The sequence below is a fragment of the Herpailurus yagouaroundi genome, unplaced genomic scaffold (assembly GCF_014898765.1).
Source record: "Herpailurus yagouaroundi ecotype Mexico unplaced genomic scaffold, PumYag 250, whole genome shotgun sequence".
Lineage (NCBI taxonomy): Eukaryota > Metazoa > Chordata > Mammalia > Carnivora > Felidae > Herpailurus > Herpailurus yagouaroundi.
Window position 1 is genome coordinate 8,636,081 of NW_024412467.1, and position 27,276 is coordinate 8,663,356.

General features: G+C 43.0%; 1 protein-coding gene across 3 annotated transcripts; it reads left to right on the forward strand.

The window, feature by feature from the left end:
* Nucleotides 1–145: 145 nt before the first annotated feature.
* On the forward strand, nucleotides 146–25,741 carry TPMT (thiopurine S-methyltransferase). Of its 3 annotated transcripts, XM_040460394.1 has the most exons (10): nucleotides 191–231; nucleotides 1,696–2,055; nucleotides 4,992–5,175; nucleotides 6,393–6,485; nucleotides 10,944–11,076; nucleotides 15,454–15,506; nucleotides 16,583–16,657; nucleotides 22,314–22,399; nucleotides 24,703–24,747; nucleotides 25,368–25,741. In XM_040460394.1, exons 3-10 carry the CDS (start codon nucleotides 5,036–5,038, stop codon nucleotides 25,478–25,480), a joined length of 738 nt encoding a protein of 245 aa, XP_040316328.1. In that variant the 5' UTR covers nucleotides 191–231; nucleotides 1,696–2,055; nucleotides 4,992–5,035; the 3' UTR covers nucleotides 25,481–25,741. The 3 variants fall into 3 exon arrangements, with proteins under 3 accessions (XP_040316327.1, XP_040316329.1, XP_040316328.1); XM_040460393.1 differs by lacking the exon at nucleotides 1,696–2,055 and having other exon boundaries at nucleotides 146–231; XM_040460395.1 differs by lacking the exons at nucleotides 1,696–2,055; nucleotides 24,703–24,747; nucleotides 25,368–25,741 and adding an exon at nucleotides 22,621–22,703 and having other exon boundaries at nucleotides 146–231.
* Nucleotides 25,742–27,276: the final 1,535 nt, after the last annotated feature.

The following is a 27,276-nucleotide window of genomic DNA, read 5'->3' on the forward strand; positions in this document are numbered from 1 at the left end:
GGAGCCGGCGGGACCAGGGAGGAGTAGGGTCCCCGCCTTCGCCTTTGCAGCGGCGCTGGCCCCGCCCTGGCCATTTCCGCCGCTGCGCAAGCCGGGGCGCCTGGGGCGTGGGGCGGGGTCTGGACTCCGGGGAGGGGGCGGGCCCGGGGGCGGGGCGCGGAGTCCCGGCCTTTCGGGCGCGAGGCGGCGCGGGAGCCAGCTGCGGGGTCCCGGCGGCTAGCTGCGCGCGAGGTAGGCTCTGTTGCGCGCGGAGAGGGTGCGGGAGAAATGGCTAGCCTTGCTGGGTGCGAGCCTGTGGTCGGATTCCGGAATGGGGCATCCTGACGACCGTGGGCAGCCCAGCAATGTACGCCCTGAAACGGGATCAGGAAGCAGAGTGGGATCTGGGAATAACGAGGTCGCGCCGTGAATGACCTGAGTCCAGGATTTAAAGTGCCCCTAAAGCATCGTCCTCTATTAGTAGTTTTTAAGAAAAGAGAAATACTCGTTTAATGATCAGTGATGCTCTGGGGGCGAGGGCAGGGGTGAGGGTAGGGGTAGGGGGGTTGGGAACTGGGGTGCCGTAAAGATTTTGTCTTGCTCCAAGGCTGTTATACAGTTGTATGCATGTTTTAAGAGCCATCCTCTTGAAATTTTGCACCTTAGAGAAGTTATTCTTCAACTTAGCAACATTTGAAAATAAATCTAGGGGGCGCCCGTGTGGTTCAGTGGGTTGAGTGGCCCACTTTTGATTAGCGCTCAGGTCATGATCCCAGGGTTGTGAGATGAAACCTGGCATCCAGCTCAGGAGCCTGGAGCCGGCTTAAGATTCTCTCCGCCTCTGCCCCCTCTCCCCTGCTCATATGCGAGCTCTCTCTGTAAAAATAACAAATAAAAATAAATCGAAAGTAGAAACATTTTTTTTTTTAAGAGGTTAGAGAGGAAACCAGACTTGAGAGTCCACCCACGGAGGACTTGGGGGCCAAACTAGCACATCTGTTTCTGTGTATGGGTAGGAGTAATTGTGAATTTTGCCTTCCTGACTGTTATAATTTGCACTTTTCTTAAAAAAATTTTTTGAGGGGCGCCTGGGTGGCTCAGTTGGTTGAGCAGCCGACTTCGGCTCAGGTCATGATCTTGAGGTCCATGAGTACGAGACCCGCGTCGGGCGCTGTGCTGACCACTCGGAGCCTGGGGCCTGTTTCAGATTCTGGGTCTCCCTCTCTCTCTGACCCTCCCCCGTTCGTGCTCTGTCTCTGTCTCAAAAATAAATAAACGTTAAAAAAAAATTTTTTTTTTTTAATTTTTTGAGAGAGCGTACCTGGGCACGTGGGGGAGGGGTAGAGGGAGAGAATCTTAAGCAGGCTCCACACCCAGCACACAGACCGCCCCCCCCCCCCCCCCACCCAGGGGCTCTCACGACAGAGAGATCAAGACCTGACCCAAAATCAAGACTCTGGATGCTTAACTGACTGAGTCACCCAGGCAACCCTATAATTCACACTTTTATCTTGTTATAAAAAGAAACGTTTTATTTCTCTAAAAAAGCACGTGGGCAAGTATCCACTGAGATGCTCTTAGAACAGCTAAGAGGTGGTTAAGTTATATACATGATGTTAACTTTTGTTTCAAGTTTGTGTGAAAGGAATAGAAGTGTGCAATTCCAGATTGTCCTGGTTTTATGATAAAATTCTGTTTCCTTTTTGTTTTAAGTAGAGAACTGCTTTATGAGAGCTCAAGCTGAGGTTCCAGAGTTTCTTGCTGAAAGTATTGCAACACTGCTCCTCTTTTTTGCTTTTCTGTACCCAATGTAATCAGATACTTTACCCGACCTCTCAGAAAACTGAAAGTCACCTCCTGACATCAGCAGGACCTTGCAAAAGCATTTGTTAACAAATGTTGGCTGAGAAGTGAATTTATGTTCCCAGTTGCAAGGGAGGTGCCTTCTCCTTAAATCCTAAGCACACTAGAACCAAACTTTGCAGTAAAGGGAACTTTTCCAGAAACACCTGCTCTTATGTGATGTTTACTATTCTCATTGATAAATCATTAAATTAAACCCTCCAATAGTAGCATGTGAGTATACTCCAAACTAAAATAGTTTCACTAATGATTCAAATAATTATGTTAGAATGTTAGAATTATTGGTGTTACATTGTCCTTAGTATAACAACGTTCACATTGAAAGGACAGGCATTTTCCTCATATGTTCAGAGGGATTGCAGTTATATTTAAGTGTCTTTTTCCCCCCCAGTTCCATTGTGTGCCTTTTCCCATGCAAAAAAGAAACTGCAAGAAAAATTATTTGAAAACACCAACTTATGGAATAGAGATGGGATATCAAACCCACATATCTAATTTTGCGCCTTCCTAAAACCCCACCAAAACAGCAATAGGGTAGGGAGGACAGGTGAGACAAAAAACCATAAAACTGCAGATGGACAAGTGGTAAAGGATTCTGCAGACTGAGGAAAGCTAAATTCTTTTTTTTTTTTTTTTAAGTAAGCTCCATGCCCAACATGGGGCTTGAACTCATGACCCTTGATCTCATGACCCTAAGATCAAGAGTCACATGTTCTACCAGCTGAGCCAGCCATGCACCCCTCAAGAAAGCTAAGCTATAAACCAGTGTTGGGGAAAGCCAATAAGCAACCCCATTCGCATTATAGAATCCCCCAAATGCTCAGGAATTAGCAGCACCAGGTTCCTCTGGGATGTGGAAGGGTGTGGTTGAAACTAGGAGCATTACTTGAAATTCTGGTTCAGAAAAGGCTAAATCCCCAGATCCCTTTACCAACTCCCTGCAACAAGGTGTCTGTCTCTTGCCACACCAGCAGACTTGGGGAGTTTATTCCCTGCAGAAGGTAAGGAGTCTCTGGACTAGGGAGATACAAATACACAGTTGGGAATTTGAGTGCCATATTGAGAATGGAGATTAATTGAACACAAGCAAACTGAATGCTGGGGCCCTCTCACTTCTGTCCTTTTCTTATGTGAATATAGAACCATGGCTTCCAAGAACTTGATCCTTATCACAGGGACTGAGAGATCCATCTATGGAAAGTCTGCCCAGTCAAAAGAAGACAAAGATAGTGACATCTAGGTTTCCAAATGAAATCCACTCACATCATCCTTAAGGTGCAGCTTACAGTCAGTGAACCCACCCACATACTTAAACATCTAATCAGCTTTTTGGTACTGCTCTTAAATATGAGCAGATAAAAAGAATTGCTAGGCATTTAAGGAAAGTCACTAGTTGGAAAGACAGAAGACAAAAAAAAAAAAAACAGAAAAAGTGACTCATAAGCAGCAGACTATGCAGATAAATAAGAGAAAATATTACATCTATTCTATATATGAAATAACAAAGTAATATAAAAAGAACATCAGAAACAAAAATTGAGCTCTTGAAAATTAAAGACTTGATAGCAGGAAAGAAAAACCAAATAAAAAATTTTGTTTAAAAACTAAATAGAAAGGTAGAAGGATAAAAATTAAGGCAGTCTCTCAGAAAATAGAGCAAAAAGATGAACAGCTGGAAAATGGGAACAAAAATACTAGAAATTTACAATACTAGGTCAGGAGGCTCTACGGCCAAATAAAAGAGGTCTGAGAAAGAGAAACAAAAGAGGGACATAAATTATTATCTGAATAATTCAAGAATGTTTCCAGCATTGAGGGATATGACATTTCCAGATTAAAAAACTCAGCCAAATTGTTGAAAGCAGATTCAAAAGAAGGCACAGAATTATGAAATCGGAAAAACTAGGGTCAAAGAAGAGCCTTGAGAGAGAGCAAAACATTGACCTTCTGGAAAATATCAGGATCAGAATGTCTTTGAACTTAAGCAATACCCCTGGAAGCTAGAAGACAATGGAACTACTTTTTTCAAAATTGTGAGAGGAAAAGATTTCTAACCAAGAATTCTATACCCAGCAAAACTATACATCAAGGATCTGGAATAGTATGAAGACATGTCGTACATGCAGAATCACAAAAACCTTTTCTCCTGTGCACCCTTTCTTAGAAAGCTGTTGAAAGTTGTGCTTAACCCTTTTGGGTGAATAACCAAAAAAAGAGTAAAAGAAAGGGAATCATTAAAAGAGAAGGAGATCTTCAGGGTGATGAACAAGAGTGATCCCAGAATGCTAGCTATGCAGTGGGAACAGGGAACATCCAGGCCAGAAGGCTCCCAGAGAGTCCCCTCCAAGATGATGCTATTGGTAGAATATCTGATAAGAGATTGAGAGTGTACTGATAGGAGATTGGGACAATTGGTAGAGCTTAGAGTTGAACTAGTAACAGGTACATAGGGATTTTATATAAATGAAAAAGTAAGACAGCTATTAACTAGAAAATAAAAAGTTGTACAGAAAAGTAATCATAGAATACTATGTGGTTCAGCTGTGAATAGTATTTAACTGGTCATAATAATGTGTACTCCAAATGTTTGATCAAAAATAGGCCATGTCTATTGGGGCATCTGGGTAGCTTAGTCGATTAAGCATCCAGCTCCCAGTTTGGGCTTAGGTCATGATCTCATGTTTCGTGGGTTTGAGCCCTGCATCTGGCTCTGTGCTGACAGTGCAGAGCCTACTTGGGATTCTCTCTCTCTCTACCTCTGTCCCTCCCCTGCATGCATGTGGTTGCATGCATGCTCTCTCTCTCTCTCTCTCTCAAAAATAAATAAGCATTTTTTTAAAGATGTAATTCAGTTTATTTAAAGATCCTTCCTAATAAGCAATATGAGGTATGCTTCTACAATTAGGCTCACTGAGAAGTAATCTTTTGGATGGCTTTTCCTTGGATGTTGAAATATTTTTAAAAGCCATATTGCTAACGATAATAGGTTTTCTTTAAGTTTATTTTGAGAGAGAGAACACTGCCATGTGCTTGTGAGTAGGGGAGGGGCAGAGAGAGAGAGACAGAATAAGGATAATGGGTTTTTATTTCATTTATCGATAGGATTGCGATGCCCTTAAATGACAACATTATGAATATTTTCCTTGCAGGCATTTAAGGCATCTGTTTGTAAGGCAAAGGTGTGCATGAAACTATGGATGATACAAGCACTTTAATTGATGTTAAAGAGTACCCCGATACCGAGGTACAGAAAAACCGAGTACTAACTCTGGAAGAATGGCGAGAAAAGTGGGTGGACGGCAAAATTGGATTTCATCAAGAACAAGGACATCAGTAAGAAATGTTTGGTATATATAACAGAGAAATGCTCCATCAGAAACTGACTTTGGAAATAGAAATAATAATATAGGTACACAATATATGACTGATTATAAAGTGTACGTTTTTAGTTTTTCACCTTTTATCGTCTCTGAAATACAGCGCATCTCTGGCATGTCTTAGATTTATCAGCAATGTTAGCTCTTCCCAGGGGGTATAGATAATGGTGTCTTACAATTGAAGGCATCTGAGATTTATGAAATATGTCTTTTTTTAAGCCCCTGTAGCATCCGCATGTTGGTCATACACATTTATATATATGGCAGATGCCCACATTAACGCGTGTATCTCTTTATACTGAAAGGTGGCGATGTTCTGACTTTGCTTTCCAATAGCGTGTGTTCAAATGTAAAGTGTTATCTATATAATACTTTTTCTTCCTGTATGTAGGAAAAGAAGCTGAGAAAAATTAATACATGAAATAGGATGCTGAGCAATGTGTTAGTAGTGGTAAGCTTTGAAGCAGTAGCAATGTATCATGGGCCAGTGCTAAGTAAAGTGGTCAGACTTGTTCTAGGCAGCTACTCTTACTTCCCAGGGGATGATGACATCATCATCATCATCACTATCACTGTATTTGCACACTGAGTGGTAGTTGGGGCATCTTCCCAGAGCCATTATATGGGTTATCTTTGTCATGTGGGTGGCCTTAGAAGAGCCACATCTCTACAGAGGGAATTAACTACAGAATTAAACTTTCCAGAGTCTAAGATGTGAGTACACATTTAGATAGCTTCTCATAAAATGAATGTTGAAAAATTCAGTGGGTCCAGCGGCTCCCCATCTCTCTCTCTCTCTCTCTCTCTCTCTCTCTCTCTCTCTCTCACACACACACACACACACACACACACACACATGCATACATTGGGGAATTAATAAAGAATTTTTAAAACCTATCAACCAAGAAAAATAACTTTTAATTACAAATGAGGAAAGTTCCAGGGTTAAGTCAGATGTCAGATGACTTACTATCTGTTGACTAAGCAAGTTATTTAACCTTCTTTTTCTTCTTATGTAAACTGGAGAGTGTAATAATGAATGTTACCTATTTTGTAAAGTTGTAGGGGATATTAAGTGAGATAGTGCATGAAAAGTACTTAGCATCATGTGATTGTAATCCTTTCCTCTGTGCATTAGGCTAAAGAAAACAAATCTTTTTTTTTTCTCCCCAGATTATTAAAGAAGCATTTGGATACTTTCCTTAAAGGCGAGAATGTTCTGAGAGTATTTTTTCCTCTTTGTGGAAAAGCAGTTGAGATGAAATGGTAAGAGCAGATGAGCATTAACACACTTTCTTGACTTGATGACAAATACTTTAGGTGAATATTTTAAAAGATACAGGTTTAAAAGCTCCACTCTCAGGAAATATACAGGGATCCTTTATTTTTGGTAGATTATTACTGCTGGGTTCGTAGAGATAATATTCTCAGTAAGACCCAGTGTGGCCTTTCTTTATTGGGTCTCTAAGAAAAATTATCATTTATTTATAATCCTATAAATATAATTATAATTTGGAACTAGTGGTGGGGTCTCAAGGCATGGAGGCGGCTAGCCTTTTCTCTTAGGTCTGCGACATCTTTGTGCAGTTTCATTTTTGTAGGTGGTTTAGGAATTTGGATGAGTTAATTTTAGATAGTTTGATTAGAGGTGGTCAGAAAAATTCAAAACATATTACAACTCTTGGGCAATAAAGCATGTAGTCCACGGTTCAACTCAGCTCTCCCCTCCCACTACAAGCACATAGGCAATTGTTTTCAAGAATCATTGTTACAAAACTGTTGATGAGGAAAGTATTTCTTGTAAGTAATTCTCTGTGGAGAGAACTCACTTTAATTAGCAAGCCGCTATTACCGTAGATTATCCTAAAATCACAAACCTGGCAATCGTCTTCTATATATGACTCAGTTGTGGTAATCATGCACAGACCTGCTTAGAAGTACCACTAATTTATTACCTTGAGGGGTGCCTGGGTGGCTAAGTCGGTTGAGTGTCTGACTTCAGCTCAGGTCACGGTCTCACGGTTTGTGGGTTCGAGCCCCAGGTCGGGTTCTGTGCTGACAGCTCAGAGCCTGGAGCCTACTTCAGATTCTATGTCTCCCTCTCTCTCTGCCCCTCCCCTGCTTACACTCTGCTCTCTCTCTCTCAAAAATAAATAAACATTTAAAAAAAATTTTTTTTTAATTTATAACCTTGAATGTTGAGAATTTTGATCATTAGGCAGGAAAGAAAATTTTAAAGTATTAAAAAGGTTAGTAAATGAAAAATTTAGCGACTTGAAGATGCTCCATTTCCTACAAAAATGTAGGTGGCTGACCCACAAAACATGAATGCGTTTGGAGCTGATTTTCAAGTACAGATGTGGCATTCTTGCAGCCAGCACACCCACAGGCTCAACTTGTAGTAGCTGAGCACCTGTGACATGGCTGACGTAGCTTAAGATTCTAGTGTGGCCATGACATTGAGAATATTTAAACTGTATTACTAGACATATCCCCAACCAACTCACTAAACCAGAAGAGTTGCTTTGGAAACTCCTTACAAGAAAAGCATTAACTCTAGAAACAGACGGTCTTATTGCCCTGTGGTTAAGTACTAACCATCTAGCACTAGCAGAGGTTTTGAGACAAGATTAGGAAATGGAATGAGTAAATAGACAATTAAATGTGATCCAGATATTTGGATCCAAAGTCATGTGTAACAAAAATACCAGAACTGGGGCGCCTGGGTGGCTCAGTCGGTTAAGCATCTGACTCTTGATCTTGGCTCAGGTCATGATCTCACGGTCCGTGAGTTCAAGCCCCATGTGGGGCTCTGCACTGACCGCGCGGAGCCTGCTTGGGATTCCGTCCTCTTCTCTCTCTGCCCCTCCCCCCACTCATGTTAGCACACACCCCCCCCAAAATAAATAAATAAACATTAAAAAAAATACCACAACTAAGCTGTTAGAATTGCGAGTAAGTTATTATATTAGAAGATTTTTCATTTATGTATCTAATTTGCATATTAGGGTCTGTACAGATACCAGATGTGAATAGATAACTATGAGATGAGGCCCAAAAGTGTTAAAATAAAATGTTTAAGACATTTTCTTAGGTTTTTTTCAGGATGGTATATTCCAATATAATCCAGCCTATGCCAGTCTGTAATAGGCTATATTTTGTTTTCCATATGTCAAATATAAATAAAAATCTTCACAGCCAGTTTGGATAACTTTGTAGGAAGAATTAAAAAAAAAAAAAAATTCCCTGGAGACACCTGGGAATTCTCTGGCTCAGTTAGTAGATCTTGATCTCAGGGTGGTGAGTCCAAGCCCCACATTGGTCATGGAACCTACTTAATAAAAGTAAAAAAACTTTTTTTTTTTTCAGTTGTTTAATATATAAATAAATAATAAAATAAAATATTCCCTGTATATTAACTTATGAATTTAGGAGGAAATGTGAAAGACCAGTTATTCATATGTTTATTTTAGAGCTGTAAAACAGTTCACGCTCTGACCTCATTGAAAGTGGTAGTCTTGTGTGGACAATAGGTACAATCCGTTCTGCTATACCTCGTTTCAAAAATGCTGTTTTCACTCTAACTCCACTGATAAATCAGGGGACGATTTGAGCGTGACGTGAATTTCACCTTCACTTACATGCAATTTCATCTACAAGAAACATGAAGGAAGAGCAGAAAACTACAGGCAGCTGTGTGTGAAGGGACAAAACACACCCATGCACACACCCCACACAGTTCCCCGACACCTCAGTTCACCTGTGTGCTGTGTGTGAGCCACTCCTATCCACAGCTGTTGTTAGAACTTTCCAGTCACCCCCATTCTATCAGTGCACAGTAACTTACAAGTTGCCTCCCTTCCAACATTCACTTCTATGAGTAAGCTTCAGGTCTTTCTCAATGTCACCTTGCCACACGCTAGTATTTATATATTTTGTAACCATATAACAGGCGTAAAACTGTGCCACCGTTTCTATGAGGTTCCTGTCTTTCTTCTTTTTTTCTCTTTTTTGGTAAGATGTTATTTATTTTTTAGGAAATCTCTACACCCAACGTGGGGCTCAAACTCACAACCCCACGGTCAAGAGTCACATGCTTTACTGACTGAGACGGCCAGGCACCCTCTGTTTGTCTTCTTTTTAATAATGTGGCACCGATGAGAATTGTTGTTTTTTTTCTTATGTATTATTTATGCAGTTTGTTTCTAAATTTTCACTGTATATTTTTGAGGAAATCCGGAGTCACAGAGTTAAGTTATGGCAAATGTGTAACAGCTTTTCAAAAAAAAAAAAAATTAAGGTCTGATTGACATATAACATGGCATTAGTTTTAGGTGTATAATGATTTGATATTCGTATATATTGCAAAATGATCTCCACAATAAGTCTAGTTAACATCCCTCACCATACATAGTGGGAGAATTTTTTTTTTCTTGTGATGAGGACTTTTAAGATCCACTCTTTCAGTAACTTTCAAATATTCAGTATGGCATTAACTATAATACTGTATAACATGCTGTCCATTACATCCCCATGGCTTACTTATTTTCTAACTGGGAATTTTGACCCTTTCACTCATTTCGACTACATTCTGCCCCTGCCTCTGGTAACCACCTGTCTGTTCCCTGAATCTATGAGCCTTTTTTTCTTTCTCTTTTTTTTTAGATTCTACATATAAGTGAGGCCATACTGTATTTGTTTTTCTCTGTTAAACTTAATTCATTTAGCACAATGCCCTTAAGGTCCATTCATGTAGTCACAAATGGCAAGATTTCATTTTTTTTTAAGTTTATTTATTTATTTTTAAGAGAGGCAGAGACAGCATGAGCAGGGGAAGAATGGCCGAATAATGTTCCACTGTGACAAAGTTTTTTTATTTGTGCCCCAACCCCCACTTTCCCCATAAGCCTTTCGATTTTTATTGCATAATTTTGCATTGCACAGTGATTTTTAGGGATGCCTATGTTGCATTATAGCAGAATTGACTGTATGTGTTTGTTTAATTTGACATGAATCAGTACTGTGCCTAGATATTTGTGCTACTGGGGCTGTTTCCCCCGGAGTCAAGATCCCACAGCTGTGAATTCTGTAATTACACAACTTAGAAGGAAAACACTAGTTATTTGTATATGGCAATTCGATACGTTTCTGGGTAGTGTTGATGGTAAGTAAATGGAAGTTGTAAGATTATAGAAATGGACGCTAACGTCATATAGCCCTGTGCCCAGTACCATGGCTCCTAGCCACGTGTGACGATTTGAATTTAAATCACACTAGCCACATCTCCAATGCCCAGTAGCCAATGTGCTTAGTGGCCAGTGGATTGGACAATACAGGTACAGACCCCTCTGTCATCACAGAAAGTTTTAATGGACAGGGCTAATTTAGAGAAATTAAAAAGCATTTCTAATCCACAGAATGCTTTTAAATAAGAAACTCTTCTAATCAGATCCATTTGTAACAGACCAATGTTTTAAGGTATAGGTTTTCAAATTTTTAATTTTTTCCTAAGGTCGTGTAAATCAATTTTTCAGAATTCCAGGTACCACTAAGCTTGAGAATACATAGATGCACTTCCCTACAAGTTCTGTGAAACCCTGTGAACCTGAGTTTATGCTAATCCCTTAAAATTAAGGGAACTGAATGTTTATTGGGGTATGCTCTTTTATTTAGTAATGTATCCAAAATAAAAATTTTAAGTGTGAATAACATGATTTCATGCAGGTTTGCGGACCGAGGACACTGTGTAGTGGGTGTGGAAATCAGTGAGCTTGGGATTCGGGAATTTTTTACAGAGCAGAATCTTTCTTACTCGGAAGAGCCCATCATGGAAATTCCTGGAGCCAAAGTATTCAAGGTATATTTTGTTTTTGGTAAATAAGTATTTCCGTACCGCCCCACCCCCAGGAAAAGGTTTCTCTTAGAGAAAGTTAAGTTACTGTACAGATGTCATGTGACCCCACTTTATCAGATTCACCAGGACACTATAGCGTTTAAAGAACTAGGGCTTGAAAGGTGATAGCTAGATGTGCACAAATGTATTAAAGAGCTGAGGTTGGGGTGCCTGGGTGGCTCAGTTGGTTAAATGACCAACTTTGGCTCAGGTCGTGACCTCACAGTTTGAGTTCAAGCCCCACATCAGGCTCTGTGCTGACAGCTCAGAGCCTGGAGCCTGCTTCGCCTTCTGTCTCCCTCTCTCTCTGCCCCTCCCCGCTTGTGCTCTGTTTCTCTCTTTCAAGAAAACCAACACACACACAAAAAATTTTTTTTTAATAGCTGATGTCAAAGCCTATCTATAATCATGATTTTGATTTGGGTTTGTTAGTTTTATTTATAAACAGGCATTCCTGGGGCGCCTGGGTGGCGCAGTCGGTTAAGCGTCCGACTTCAGCCAGGTCACGATCTCGCGGTCCGTGAGTTCGAGCCCCGCGTCAGGCTCTGGGCTGATGGCTCGGAGCCTGGAGCCTGCTTCCGATTCTGTGTCTCCCTCTCTCTCTGCCCCTCCCCCGTTCATGCTCTGTCTCTCTCTGTCCCAAAAATAAATAAAAACGTTGAAAAAAAATTAAAAAAAAAAATAAACAGGCATTCCTGAGAATTTCTTGTGCCACTCCCTGCAAAGGACATTGAAGAGATCAAAACATAGTCCCTGCCCTAAAGAATCTGTTAGCTGAGAAGAGAAACACAGAGGAAGCTGTTTGTCACACACAGAGCTAAGTGTAACGACACAGGGTATAAAGGGAACAGACAGGAGAGTCCCCTAACCCAGCCTCGCAGGGCTCACTGAAGCGTGGTGACGGTCAGGCAGTCTAGTACACATTCTCAGATGCCCCGTGACGCTGGTCCTTCATCCTGTGCAGGAAGGGTTTTAAGTTGGAGCCTGATGCGGCCAGATTTTCTTTTGAGACGAACCACCCTTGTGGCGTCAGGGAAGCGGCCTCCCGGCAGAGAGACCAGCTGGGAGGCCGCGTGCGGAGGGCCAGGGAAGAGCTCCTGAAGGCTGGCGCCGGGAAAGCCACAGGGCGTATAGAGGAACAGGTGGCTCAAAGCAGTGTTTAGGATGTTACACTGGCAGGATTTAAGATTAACTGAGTGGGAATCAGGGGGGAGCTGAGTTTGCCCTTTCAGCCCAGATGACTGGAATGGATGGCAGAGAATAAACGAGAAACAAGCTCAAAGGGCAGAGCAAATGAGTTTTCCTCTCAGGATGATGAGTTTGGGGTCCCTGCCTGGCTCTTAATCTCCCAGTTGTTAGAGATTACTTGTTTAAAAAAGTGAGTTTAAGAGGCCTGCGTGATGGTGAAGGTGTAGCTGGCAAATGGCTCTATGTCTCCAGGCGACGTTTGGGCTGGAAATGACGGATTTGGGAGTGGTCTTCGTCCTCTGACCACAGTGAGCCAGGTAGACAGCTTCGTCTGCTTGGGATAATAATGTGGGAATAAAACACCACCCAAATGGGAATGAGTGAGGCTGTTTTTTGGTTTTTTGTTTTTTTAATTTTTTAATGTTTATTCTTGAGAGAGAGAGAGACAGAGTGCAAGTGGGGAGGGGCAGAGAGAGAGGAAGACACAGAATCTGCAGCAGGCTCCAGGCTCTGAGCTGTCAGTACAGAGCCCGATGCAGGGCTTGAACCCACGGACCATAAGATCATGACCTGAGCTGAAGTCGGACGCTTAAGCAACTGAGGCACCCAGGCACCCCTGTTTTACTTTTTTAGAGAGAGAGAGAAAGCATGTAAGCAAGGAAGGGCTGAGGGAGAAAAAGAGACACACAGAATCCCGAGCAGGCTCCATGCTTTCAGCACAGAGCCTGACACAGGGCTCCATCCCACGACCCTGAGATCACGACCTGAGCCAAAATCAAGAGTCAGACACTTAACTGACTGAGCCACCCAGGCACCCCTAGAACCCAATGACACATCGTCGCAGCAAAGGCTGTGCTTTGGTTTCCCAGGCTAGCGGCCACAGAAGTCACGGGTCCAAGTTCTCTAGTCCTACATGGTCTGGCCATTGTCCACTGGTGCATTCAGTCTCTCACAAAGTACTCTCTTTTCTAAATATCTGAACTAATTGTGGGTTAGTAGGAGGCTTGATAGTACTTCATTTTACAGCTTCCTCCCCACTCCCTGCCCCCCACCCCCATTCTCAAATCATCTAAGAATCCCAGGGTTTACTCAGTTCAGAGACTATTGGAGCAAGCAATGGTTCTCAGCCCCGGGGGCACATTTGCAAAGGTCTGTGGATCTTTCAAAATTCCCCATCTGAGGGTTCAGCCCAGCTCAGTTAAATCTGAAACTCTAAGGGTGGGGCTGGGGATCAGTACTATTCAAAGCTTCCCAAAGTTGAGACTCACTGGCTGTCCTCCCTGCTGACACTCCCACCCCTCTGGGTTGCCCCCCCACGGTGCTTCCAGACTGGTCTTTAGAGACCCTTGTCTTTGTAAGCCTCCGTTGGTGCGTCATTTCAGAATAAAATCCAACAGTTGCCTGTGGACCCCTGGTTTTGCTCTCTTTCATTCATCAGCTCATTGCCTGAGCACCTTGTGGACAGAACTATCCTGGGTTCTAGAGAGCGGGTGTGAATTTGGCACAGACTCTGACCACAGTGAGGACAGGCTGGTGGAGCAGAGCCGTGCGGGTATAAACACTGAATACAGGATGGCCTGTACTGTTCTGGTTGTGTGCCTGAGAACGTGAGAACCCAGAAGACACAACAGGGAGCTGCCTGACAGCCCCGGGGAAAGGCCAATGAGAGGCAGCCTCTGAAACGGTGTCTGGATGTCTCTGCTAACATTACAGGGGAGCGGGCTGGGGGCGTGGCCCAGGGGTGAGTAACGTGACATGGACTCCGCTGTCCAGGGATGTGAGAAGCCTGGGGGGTGGGGGTGAGGGTGAAGGGCGAGGAAGGAAAGGTCAGTCCACACAACTGCACTTTGCATGAAATGATGTTAAAAATACCTGACCTGGGCACCTGGGTGGCTCAGTCGGTGAAGCGTCCAACTTTGGCTCAGGTCGTGATCTCACAGGCCGCGAGTTCGAGCCCCGCGTTGGGCTCTGTGCTGGCAGCTCGGAGCCCGGAGCCTGCTTTGGATTCTGTGTCTCCCTCTCTCTCTCTCTCTCTCTCTCTCTCTCTCTCTCTCTCTCTGCCCCTCCCCTGCTCAAAAATAAATAAACGTTAAAAAAATTTTTTTTTAATCTGGCCTTTCTGTATCTGCATGCCTGGTAGTTGGTTGGCCTGTTTACTTATCTTTAACAGTGTCAAAATATCAGGGGTCTGCTAAAGTAAATACTGTTTAGATTGAACAAGCTCTGAAAAGTATAATAGGTAACTAATTCTTCAGGGTTAACTTCTCTCTGATTTTTCTCTTAGAGTTGATCCAAAAGAACCCATATCGGTCTTTAAAAAAACACAAAAGCACCATTAAAAAAATTATTTGCAGTACAATTCCATTCTTCATGTTTATTATTTTTTAATGTTTATTTCTGAGAGAGAGAGAGACAGAGAGACAAAGAGTGTGAGTGGGGGAGGGGCAGAGAGAGAGGGAGACCCAGAATCCAAAGCAGGTTCCAGGCTCTGAGCTGTTGGCACAGAGCCCAACACAGGGCTCGAACTCACGAGCTATGAGATCATGACCTGAGCTGAAGTCGGTCACTTAACCAACTGAGCCACCCAGGCGTCCCTCATGTTTATTTTTTTAATGTTTATTTATTTATTTATTGAGAGAGCTTGAGCACAAGCAGGGGAAGGGTGGGGGGGAGAGAGTCCCAAGCAGGCTTTGCGCTATAAGTGCAGAGCCCAATGAGGGGCTCAATCCCACAAACCCTGAGATCATGACCTGAGCCGAAATCAAGAGTTGGATGCTTAACTCACAGAGCCCCCCAGGAGCCCCACATTCTTCATGTTTTTTTTTAATGTTTATTTACTTTGGGGGGGGACAGGGAAAGGGGGAGAGGGAGAGTGGGGGAGGGGCAGAGAGAGAGAAGGGGACAGCGGATCTGAAGCAGGCTCTATACTGACAGCAGTGAGCCTGATACAGGGCTTATACTCATGAACTGTGAGATCATGACCCAAGCCAAAGGCAGACAGACATCCAACTGACTGAGCCACCCAGGCTCCCCACATTCTTGTTTAACTACATATTCTCTCCCTACCACTTTTACTTTGCCCCTCTTGTCTTCCTTCACCATTCAGTTATCTCCTAAGTAAACCGATTTTTTTTTCCTTGACTTTCATTACAGAGTTCTTCAGGGAACATTTCACTGTACTGTTGCAACCTTTTTGATCTTCCCAGGTAGGACCGAATACCACCTCTGCACTTTTTTTTCTAAATTTCTTTTTTAATGTTTATTTACTTTTGGGAGAGCATGAACAGGGGAGGGTCAGAGAGAGAGGGAGACACAGAATCTGAAGCACACACTCCAGGCTCTGAGCTGTCAGCACAGAGCCTGATGCAGGGCTTGAACTTGTGAACCGTGAGATCATGACCTGAGCCGAAGTCAGACGCTCAACCCACTGAGCCACCCAGGAGCCCCAGCACCTCTGCACCTTTAGTAACTTGAGTGTTTGCCAGGCAGCACTGAGTGGGGAAGGTCTTTGTATTCCTCCCGTTTGCTTGCGGTAGCATTGATTTGAATCTGTGCTCTGCCGTTCTTTTTGCTACAGCCTACGTGTCTGCACACTTGATTATCTTTGTCCCTGGATAGCTTCCAGAACATGGAAAACAGTCTAACAACTCTAGGCAGGTAGGGGAAAAGGAAGGGAGAGCAAGACAATGTCTCCGCTTCACACCTAGTCTGTAACAGAAAGGAATTTCGAAGTGCAGAAGGTGGTGACATCCCATCTCCGGAAAGTCCCGGATATTTGTTGTCACACATAGTTCTCGGGGCCTCCTTCATGCTCCCAGGTCAGAGTGGAAGGGGGAGGCTCCTGCCACCGGCCCCTACGACTGGAAGGAGCTCCCCATACCCGCATCAACACGTCCCTGGAGGCTCTGAAAAAGCAGACAGGAGATCCTTAACAGCCGGCGAAATACCAGCATGCACCACGGGGGGCGCTGTTCATCTTGTTCAAGACTTGATTTTTCTTTTTTTCAACTTTTTTTTTTTATTTATTTTTTTATTTTTATTTATTTTTGGGACAGAGAGAGACAGAGCATGAACGGGAGAGGGGCAGAGAGAGAGGGAGACACAGAATCGGAAACAGGCTCCAGGCTCTGAGCCATCAGCCCAGAGCCTGACACGGGGCTCGAACTCACGGACCGCGAGATCGTGACCTGGCTGAAGTCGGGCGCCCAACCGACTGCGCCACCCAGGCGCCCCTGATTTTTCTTATTTAAGCTGTTGTATTCTTTCTTTTTCTTCCTGACAGAGTGAACATTGGCAAATTCGACAGGATCTGGGATAGAGGAGCATTAGTTGCTGTTAACCCAGGCGATCGTAAATGGTTAGTAATTTGGTTTCTTTAATTATGTTGGCGTTTCCTTTTTGGCCTTCTTAATTTAATACGCTGTACTTTTTCTGAGCTCCAGAAAATTAGACTTTTACTATTTTGAAATAGCTTACTGTGTCCGGCATCAGAAGACCTACGTCCAAAACCCCCTTTGTGTGAAAGGGTAGGATTTGGCCATGCAGACCTGGGACAAGGCTTGTGGCACCGTCCCTTCTGAGCTGTGTTGCCTTGATCAAAGGATTCACCTTCACCAGGTTTCAGTTTACTCTGCACAACAGCAGCTCACCTGCTGACACCACCCCGTCCGCCTCCACTGACATCACCAGGTGGCCGCTGTCTGGCACTTGCTGCGCCAGCCATTGCTGGAAACGTTCTATCAACACTTGGAATCTACCAAACAACCCTGTGGGGTATATGCTACCATTATTCCCATTTTACAGATGAGATTATGGTCAAAGAGATGAACTTGCTTGGGGCGCCTGGGTGGCTCCCTCGGTTAAGCAACCGACTTCAGCTCAGGTCATGATCTCACAGTTTGTGGGTTCAAACCCCACATCAGCCTCTGTGCTGACAGCTCGGAGCCCGGAGCCTGCTTTGGATTCTGTGTCTCCCTCTCTCTGCCCCTCCCCCACTTATGCTCGCTTGTTCGCTCTCTTTCTCTCTCCCTCTCTCTCTCAAAAATGGAAAAAAATAAACATTAAAAAAAAATTAAAAAAACAAACAAAGAGATTAAGTTGCTTGGGCAAAGTTAGGCAGCTAAAACACAACAGAATTGAAATTCTGACTGAGGGAGTTTGGTCAAAGCCCACGCTCGTGGTCCCTACGTTATTCTATCTGCAAGGGTGCTTGTGGGATTAAAAGGAAAGACATATGTGGGAAGTGCCTGTCTGCTCTCCATAACTGCTAAATATTAGCTGCTATTATGTCAGAGATTTTGTTATTGACCATTCTTATCGCACCTCGTCTTATTAGAAAATAAAATATGAGAAAGCACACTATGTAATGGCCTCTCCCATGTATTTTCCAATTCAAATATCATTCACATGCTTACTTGGAGATAGCATATAAATGTTGAATTATTTAGTCCTATAGAGGCAGACTCTTTTCTTTTTTTTAAGTTTATTTATTTTGAGAGAGACAGAGCGTAAACAGGAGGGGCAGGGAGAGAAGGAGAGAGAATCCCAAGCAGGCTCTGTCAACAGGAAGCCCCGTGCCAGGGCTGGGTTCCAGGAACCACGAGATCACAACCCTAGCTGAAATCAAGAGTCGAACACCCAACCGACTGAGCCCCCCAGGTGTCCCTAGAGGCAGACTAGGATTCCATGCACATCAGTGAAATAAAATAATTAATTTTAATTTTTTTTAACGTTTATTTATTTTTGAGACAGAGAGAGACAGAGCATGAACGGGGGAGGGGCAGAAAGAGAGGGAGACACAGAATGTGAAACAGGCTCCAGGCTCTGAGCTGTCAGCACAGAGCCCTACGCGGGGCTTGAACTCACTGACCGCAAGATCATGACCTGAGCCGAAGTCAGCTGCTTAACCGACTGAGCCACCCAGGCACCCCAAAATAATTTATTTTAAAGAAATTGTTTCAGGAGTAAGGCTTATTGCCAAACCTAATCTTCTTTAAGTAGACCATGCCACATTTTTTTTTAATTATTTATTTTTTATTAATTTTTTTTTTAATTTACATCCAAATTAGTTAGCATATAGTGCAACAATGATTTCAGGAGTAGATTCCTTAGTGCCCTTACCCATTTAGCCCATTCCCCCTCCCACAACCCCTCCAGTGGTTACTCAGTTTGTTCTCCATATTTATGAGTCTCTTGTGTTTTGTCCCCCTCCCTGTTTTTATATTATTTTTGCTTCCCTTCCCTTATGTGCCTCTGTTTTGTCTCTTAAAGTCCTCATATGAGTGAGGTCATATGATATTTGTCTTTCTCTGACTAATTTCACTTAGCATAATACCCTCCAGTTCCATGCACGTAACTGCAAAGATTTTATTTTCAAGTAATCTCTACACCCATCATGGGGTTCAAACTCACAATCTCGAGATCAAGAGTCACATGCTCCACTGACTGAGCCAGCCAGCCCTCCACCATGCCACATTTTCTTAATATATATTTTCCTTCAGTGATAATGTTTATTTACAGAGACAGAGCATGACTGAGGGAGGGGCAGAGAGAGAGGGAAACACAGAATCTGAAGCAGGCTTGAGGCTCTGAGCTGTCAGCACAGAGCCCGATGCAGGGCTTGAACTCACGCACTGCAAAATCATGGCCTGAACCAATTGAGCCACCCAGGCGCCCCATTAGGCGATAATTCTCACTTCTGTTCTCCTCTCTCTTTCTTTGCCACTCCTTCTCCTTCACCTCTTTTCTGGAACCTTCCCCTTCCTCATGTACCTAAAAGTTGTCATTCCCTAATGGACCATCGTTCGCGTTTGCTTGTGGCTGCCTATCTCTTACCCTTGGTCTTTACTGATCACATCAATTCTTTTACTGTCATTCAGTTATTCAACAAATGCGCAGAGTTCCTACTGTGTTCTAAATATATATGGGGAAATCACGGAAAAAATCATACATGGTATTTGCCCTCACCGTTTTTATATTCCTAGCTCTGCTCTTTCTCTCAAACATCTGCATCACATTCCAGTGTTTGCATTGCATTTCTTGTGGGCCATCAGTGTGCTTTATCAACTTCAAGTACCACATGAAGCCTCTTTGTTTATAATACACCACATATGTATACTGACCCCGATTCTGCTAAGCATCTGCCTTTGTAGCTGTTTCCTGTGCCCCGAGGATGTTCATCGTCTCTGAGGTTAGTCCTTCTCGGGGCTTTGGTTTGTGTGGTGAAAATCCATAAGGTAGTGGGGAGCGAACTGGGAGTCACAGAGCTCACTATGAGGGCACAGATGATGCACACTGTGTTGTTTTCCCGCTGGCTGGCAGAGTATATATTTAGCACATAGTCAGAGCTTAATAAATACTTGTAAGATAAACAAATGAAAGCAAACTAGATGCAGAGCAAAGAAAATACACCGTTTCCTACCAGCCACTATCACCTCCTCTGTGCTAGATATAAAGACCATCTAAGTGGCCTCTGGACTGTTATTTCATGGTTAATAAAGAGTAGTGGGATCCCCATCTAGAAGTGTTGAGTAGGGAATCCAGTCCTAGCTTGGGTTCCCTGATTCCCCCGCTGTCTTTCCTCCGAGCCCAGCCGTGTGTGTGTTTGTGTGTGTGTGTGTGTGTGTGTGTGTGTGTGTGTGTGTGTGTGTATGTGAGAGAGAGAGAGAGAGAGATATCAGCACGCCTGAGAACATGTTGGCCTCTCTTACCAGAATAACAACTTACTTTAAGCCAATAGAAAGATCTTTTTCTTTATCTTGGTCCTGGTACTTAACATGTTAATACCTTATCTCATTCTTGTCATTAACACTGGGCATCTTTCTGCTTTGACCGCATACAGGCAAGTCCTGAGATGTTGGCTGCTCCCAGGTCTCCTGCCTAACATGAATCAGCGGGGTGTACCTCTCTCTCATTTTTCTGAATTTCTTGAAAGTGGCTGAGAAAGTCCACATTCCAAACGGAATGAAGTATGTCAGTCCTAAGAAACCCTGCCAAACCAGTCTGACTGATCCCCTTCTTGGGGATGACAAGTTAATTCTTCCTTCTTAAGACCAAGAATCAGAAAGTTAAGTAAAGATCTGTTAGTGGGGCACATGGGTGGCTCAGTTAAGTGTCCGACTTGGGCTCAGGTCATGATCTCAGTTTGTGAGTTTGAGCCCCACGTTGGGCTCTGTGCTGACAGCTAGGAGCCTGGAGCCTGCTTCGGATTCTGTGTCTCCCTCTCTCTGCCCTGCTCGCTCATTCGCTCTCTCTCTCTCTCTCTCAAAAATAAATAAAAACCTTAAAAAATTTTAAAAGAAAAAAGTTTGCTTTGGTCCCATGCTTTCCTTAGAAGGACATACAACCCACTCAAGCCAGCCCTAACTGGGGGAGTCTACTAAAGAGAATAACGGAAGCTAACCTGGGTGCTTACCACACCCCAGGCAATGTTCCAAGTATTTCATGTGTATAAACTCACTGACTACTCAGAAAACCCTGAGTCAGTTACTAGTCTTATCCCCATTTTACTGAGGACAAAACTGAGGCATAGGGAGATTGAGAGCTTGTCAAGCTTTCCTAGCCACTAAGTGCAGGAACTGGGCTTCATGCTCACACACCTGGCAAAGTGCATGCTCCTAATCCCCATGCTGATCCCCTCCCCAGATACTCCCAGAACTGTGCACAGGGATTACAGTGTATCCAAGCCCAGTAGAAACTGCTGTACCAAGATTTAGGGGGCCTCTCTTAGAGCTGCACAGTCTGTCTGTCTCTGTCTGCCTGTCCCTCACAGTGTCTCTACCTCCCTGTGCCCATCTCCTCTGTGCTCCTAACCTGACCTCAGCTTCCTCTGCTTCCTCCATTTCTGCTCGCACATGTCTGACTTCCCACAACCCCCAGCACCAGCACCCCAGCACAGCCCCCCAAAGCTCCAGCTTTCCATACAATGACGACAGCTAACCAGCACCTCCTTTTTGGGTGTCTCGATTCCGGTCCCCAGTGCAGTCACGTGATGGCCCAACTCAGCATGCTGTACTGGGGTCACTCTGCCGATGGGGCCCGTCCGAGTCAGGCCCCCTTTCTGAACCGACCAGACACGGCTGGGTAGTGGCATCCACTGCTCCCCGGGCGGGACACGTATGGCAAGGACTGTGCCCATAGCACCCATCATTCATGCTGTACCTGCAGGGCTCTGATTTCACCCTCCCTTGAATTTTTGCCTCTTTGTGAGTCTTGTCCCTCTCCCACTCAGTAGAGGAAAGGGATTGTCTTGTCTTGTACACAGTCTTACATATATGCCCCTGGAGAGGACCCAGTCACCTGGAATATTGTTAACCTACAGCCTTCCCGGCCCCCACTAGCCCCACCCCTACCGGATCAGGCTCCAAGAATGGAGTGCAAGCATCCTTTTTTTCAGCAAGTGCTCAGGTGACTGACACCCAGCTGGTCTGGGAGGCCCTGCCCCAGAGCTGACAGCACTTCCGTAGTATGTGTTCCAAGTCGACAGGCCTCCGAGTACCCCATCAGGCCAGAAAGAGCCTCTGCTCACTTCTATGTGACATCTTCTGATCGGGTGAGCCCTGGAAGCCGGCCTCCTTTTGATTCCTAGCTTCACTGTTTCCCAGCTTAGGTGGGTGACGTAATTTGCAGACCCGGTTTCTGACATTTAGAATGCGAATCGACTGCAGATAGTCCTTACAAGAATTTAACTCAGTAATGTAGGTGAAAGTGAACCTGATTTCCCTCCCTGCCTCTCACCCCCCTGCAGGCTTTGCCTTTGTAGAGAAATGTGGCTCAGTCAGTTGAGTGTCTGACTCTGGATTTTGGCTCAGGTCATGATCTCACGGTTCATGGGATCGAGCCCCGCATTGGGCTCTGTGCTGACAGTTCAGAGCCTGCTTGGGATTCTCTCTCCCTCTCTCTCTCTCTGCCTCTCGCCTGCTGATTCATTCTCTCTCTCTCTCTCAAAATAAATAAATAAACTTGAAAAAAAAACAAGAGAAATGTAACACCTTACTCTGCTGTGTTCTTTTTAGCTATACAGATATAATGCTGTCCCTAACGAGGAAAGGGTTTCGCTACCTCTTGGCTGTTCTTTCTTATGATCCCACTAAACATCCAGGTAAAGTTTTTTGTTTTTCTTTTTTTCAAAGATGTTGCCTCTTTTCCTGATTTAATTCTATGACATGGATAGCATTATAAACTCTTGATTTAGAGCAAAGGAAGAATACTGCCTTTTATACATGAAGAAAAGTCTGCTTTGGGCTAATGGAAACAGTAAATGTTTTTTTCCACCTCTCACAAGTTTTCTCGCTCATATTCCATTTTGTTTGCCATTCACAGCTCAGACTGTAGAGCAGAGGAGGAATGGATGGCCCTAATATAAAAGAAATCTCATGAGCTCTGGAGTGGAAGGAAGAGAGATTGGTTGCCCTGCTTTGGGTGGAGCATATGTGGGTCATCCCTGGTGGTAGGGATGGGTTAGGGGCCCAGACACATCCTCACAGGAAGATGGGCAGGATGAGGATACGGGGTGGGGGTCGGAGGTGTGCAGAAAAATCTCTAAACTATATTTTTTAATTTCTAAAATTTTATAATTTATTGCACTCTTGAATAACAATCTTTGTTTTTAAACTTAGAAAAGTGATGTTTTAAGTGTGACGTTTTATAAATATTTACATATGCTAGTATTTTTTTCTATTTGAGTAAATCAGATCTTAAAACCTCATTTAAAAAATGAGACCTGGGGGGCGCCTGGGTGGCTCAGTCAGTTACGCATCCGACTTTGGCTCAGGTCATGATCTCACGGTTTGTGAGTTCAAGCCCCGCGTCGGGCTCTGTGCTGACAGCTCAGAGCCTGGAGCCTGCTTCGGATTCTGTGTCTCCTTCTCTCTCTGCCCCTCCCCCACTTGTGCTCTGTCTCGCAAAAATAAATAAATGTAAAAAAATTATAATAATATAAAAAATGAGACCTAGGGTCCATAATTAAGTCTGGAACAATCAGATAGAAATAGAAATTATTGGAGACAGACCTCAGCGCTACTAATCTGATTTAAATTCCATTCCTGAATAGGAGGCTTAAGGCCAGGCCTCTGGGGACAGAACACCACAGGCTCTATCTGAGAGTGGGACTCACAACACCTCATGAAAGGGGCAGCAGCTCAATTTCCTTAAAAGTAAATGGCCTGCAGCAAAGTGGAAGGGATGTGTACAGTGTGAGTGAGTGTTGGAGTCAAGGAAAATCAATACTCAGAAGATGAAGGAAACACTAAGGAATTTGTTCATCAGCTTCATTCTGATTTAAAAGTTCCCAAGTCCCAAAAACTGGATGACAGGATGCAAAAGAATGAAACTGGACCACAGAGAAGGAAACAATCAACAAAACCAAAAGCGGCTTATGGAATGGGAGAAAATATTTGCAAATGACCTACTGGATAAAACGTTAGTATACAAGATATATAAAGAACTGATACAACTTAACACCCAAAATACGTATAATCCAATAAAGAAATGGGCAGAAGACATGAATAGACACTTTGCCAAAGACATCTAGATGGCCAACAGACACATGAAAAGGTGCTCAACATCACTCTTCATCAGAGAAATACAAGTCAAAACCATGATGCGATATCACCTCACACCTGTCAGAAATGGCTAAAATTAATAAAAAGAAACAACCGGTGTCAGCGAGGATGCAGAGGAAGGGGAACCCTCTTGCACTGTTGATGAGAGTGGTGCAGCCACTCTGGAAAAGAGTATGGAAGTTCCTTAAAAAACTAAAAATAGCCCTGTCATCCAGCAATTGCACAACTAGGTATTTACCCAAAGGATACAAAAATACAGATTCGAAGGGATACGTGCACGGTGTTGTTTATAGCAGCATTATCAACAACAGCCAAATTACAGAAATAGCCCAAATGTTCATTGACTAATGAATGGATAAAGAAGATGTGGCATACGCACACACACATGGAGCATTAATCAGCCGTGAAAAAGAATGAAATCTTGCCATTTGCATCAACATGGATGGAGCCAGAGAGTATTATGCTAAGTGAAATAAGTCAGTAAGAGAAAGATAAATACCATATGATTTCACTTATATATGAATTTAAGAAACAAAACAGATGAACATATGGGGCAAAAAAAAGAGAGAGGCAAGCCAGGAAACAGACTCTTAAATATAGAGAACAAACTGAGGGTTGTTGGATGGGGGGTGGGTGGGGGAATGGGTTTAATTGGTGGTAGGGAGTAAGGAGTACACTCGTAGTGATGAGCACTGGGTGTTAATATGTAAGGGAAATTATGTTGTGTATAGAATGAGTGTACCTAGGTCACTGGAAGCAGACCGAGAAGCAGGCCCTGAGAATTTCTCTTTAGAATTAGATCTATGGAAATTATTCTTCACCATGTTTCTCTTTCACCTAGGCCCACCGTTTTATGTTCCAGATGCTGAAATTAAAAACTTGTTTGGTAAGTTACTTATATTTTAAATAAAATCAATTCTCTGTTTTGACCTGGTAACTATTAGTGTCTAGCAATTTTTTTAATATTTATTTATTTATTTTGTGAGAGCATGCGAGCAGAGGGAAGGGCAGAGAGCGACAGGCAAAGAGAGAATCCCAAGCAGGCTCTGGGTCGTCAGCACAGAGCCCGATGTGGGGCTCCATCTCACAACTGTGTGATCATAACCTGAGCCAAAATTAAGAGTCAGATGCTTCACCCACTGAGCCACCCAGGCGCCCCAAATTGGTGTCTAGAAGTGTATAAAATCAAAGTCAAACCATTTTATTGAAGACTATTTTATCCTAGAAAAGGGACAGATCTCTGTGATATGCCTTTTTAGCTAAGCGGCGTGTTATGTTAAAGGCATTGAATTCTTTCAGAGAGATGGTATGTTTAATTTAGGTCTTAGGAGTTGTAAGTAGTGATGGTGATTCGGAGTCCAGAGTTTGCTCTTAGCATTTCCCCATTGTCATTCAAAGGCAAAGAAACATCTTCAGTACTTCTTTTAAATCATTTGATGTGTTTTTAGAAGATTCCCTATCGCATTCTTCATCAACTTAGAAACTCATTCCCCTTTCTTGTTTCAGGTTCAACATGCAACATTCATTGCCTTGAGAAGGTTGATGTTTTTGAAGAACGACATAAAAGTTGGGGAATTGACTACATTGTTGAAAAGTTGTATCTACTTACGGAAAAGTAAATGAGACCAGTAAAAACAAGTAATATCAACATGTTTTTGGGCAACTGATAGTTATGCTAAGGCACGAAAATATACTGGATGACTCTTGAGAAAAAGTTGTTCACAAATCACATAACAGAGCTTTGCTCAGAAATATGTGTAACTTTATAGAAAAAAAGTCATATAAATAAGCTGGTAAAGTAGGTATACAGGAGAGTGTGATGGGATGGTGAAAGAATATACCTGTTTTGCTTAGAAATTACAAGAATTTTTTACAATCGGCATGTCTTATATAATTTTAAAAATTAAAAGTTTTAAAGGGGTACCTGCTGCCCAGTCAGTGGAGCACACGACTCTTGATCTTGGGGTTGTAAATTTGAGCCCCACGTTGGGCGTGGAGATTACTTAAAAATAAAATCTTTAAAAAAATAATTAAAATTAAAAAATAATTCTATAAATGTAAAATTAAAAATAACAAGTAATTTTTAAATAAAATAAATGCAATGCATGTTAGCTTAAATAGAATAAGGATATATAGATTATTTTAGAGCAATTGAATTGTTTCCAGAGTTTTCTAAAAATTGACCCTCTTTATGAAAATTTAGAACCATTGAGGCCATGTAACACTTTAATAGGGTTCAAGGTAAAAAATAGTGGCCCAAGAAATTATATGAAATGTAGTTTTACTGGAAGCCCTCATATTATCCTCAATCCTAGCAGCCCTTTCCACATTTTTTTTCTCCTTCTACAATTTTATATATATAACAGAATCAAGAAGCATAGTTTATGGGGCGCCTGGATGGCTGTCGGTTGAATGTCCGACTTGGCTCAGGTCATGATCTCGTAGTCTGTGGGTTCGAGCCCCGCGTCGGGCTCTGTGTTGACAGCTAGGAGCCTGGAGCCTCCTTCAGATTCTGTGTCTCGCTCTCTCTCTGCCCCTCCCCAACTCCTGCTCTCTCTCTCTGTCAAAAATAAATAAACATTAAAAAAAAATTAAGCATATTTTGGGGCGCCTGGGTGGCTCAGTCGGTTAAGCGTCCGACTTCGGCTCAGGTCATGATCTCACGGTCCATGAGTTCAAGCCCCGCATTGGGCTCTGTGCTACCGCTCAGAGCCTGTAGCCTGTTTCAGATTCTGTGTCTCCCTCTCTCTCTGACCCTCCCCCATTCATGCTCTGTCTCGCTCTGTCTCTCTCTGTCTCAAAAATAAACGTTAAAAAAAAACTTTTTTTAATAAAAAAAAAATTAAGCATATTTTAAAATTTATTAAATAAGCCAACTTACATGGAAAAGGACATTTTTCTCAAACTGTGAAAATAAATTTAAGAAGATTTTTCTCTGAGTTTGGCAGTTTTTTGTCTCTCTTAATTTAATCTTATTTAAGTGATAACTCTTACGAACACAGTGTATTTTAGGGCTGGATTCCTGGCTGTTCATTATGATTCACAGCCTCTCAGTTTTTCATATGCAACCGCACTTTGTTAAGTCAGGCTTTCCTCCCTGACCATACAACCTAATACCTAAATGATTTGGAGCGGTCAGCCCATGCTAATAGGATAGTGTATATTATAAAAAGTAAATTGTGTGATTCTGTGTGTGACAGTACGTGTGTATATGCAGGATTAAAGGGTGTTAATGCAGAAGTTTATAAACCCCTTCAGTATTGATGAAATCTATAGATACTCTCCCCTGAAATATGTCATAGGCAGAACACTGAAAACTTACTTGGACTTCAGAATTGACCTCCCCACATGTTTTGCTCCATGTAGCAACTGCTACCCTAGATGCTCTCGGGCACTGGTCTTATTCTAGTACTTA

What these genes read in the sequence shown, in the direction of transcription:
- TPMT (XM_040460393.1), top strand. Translation starts at nt 5,036, where the DNA reads ATGGATGATACAAGCACTTTAATTGATGTTAAAGAGTACCCCGATACC. An exon ending in AACCCAGGCGATCGTAAATG is followed by an intron (nt 16,658 to 22,313) that starts GTTAGTAATTTG and finishes TGTTCTTTTTAG; the next exon opens with CTATACAGATATAATGCTGT. An exon ending in TGAAATTAAAAACTTGTTTG is followed by an intron (nt 24,748 to 25,367) that starts GTAAGTTACTTA and finishes TTCTTGTTTCAG; the next exon opens with GTTCAACATGCAACATTCAT.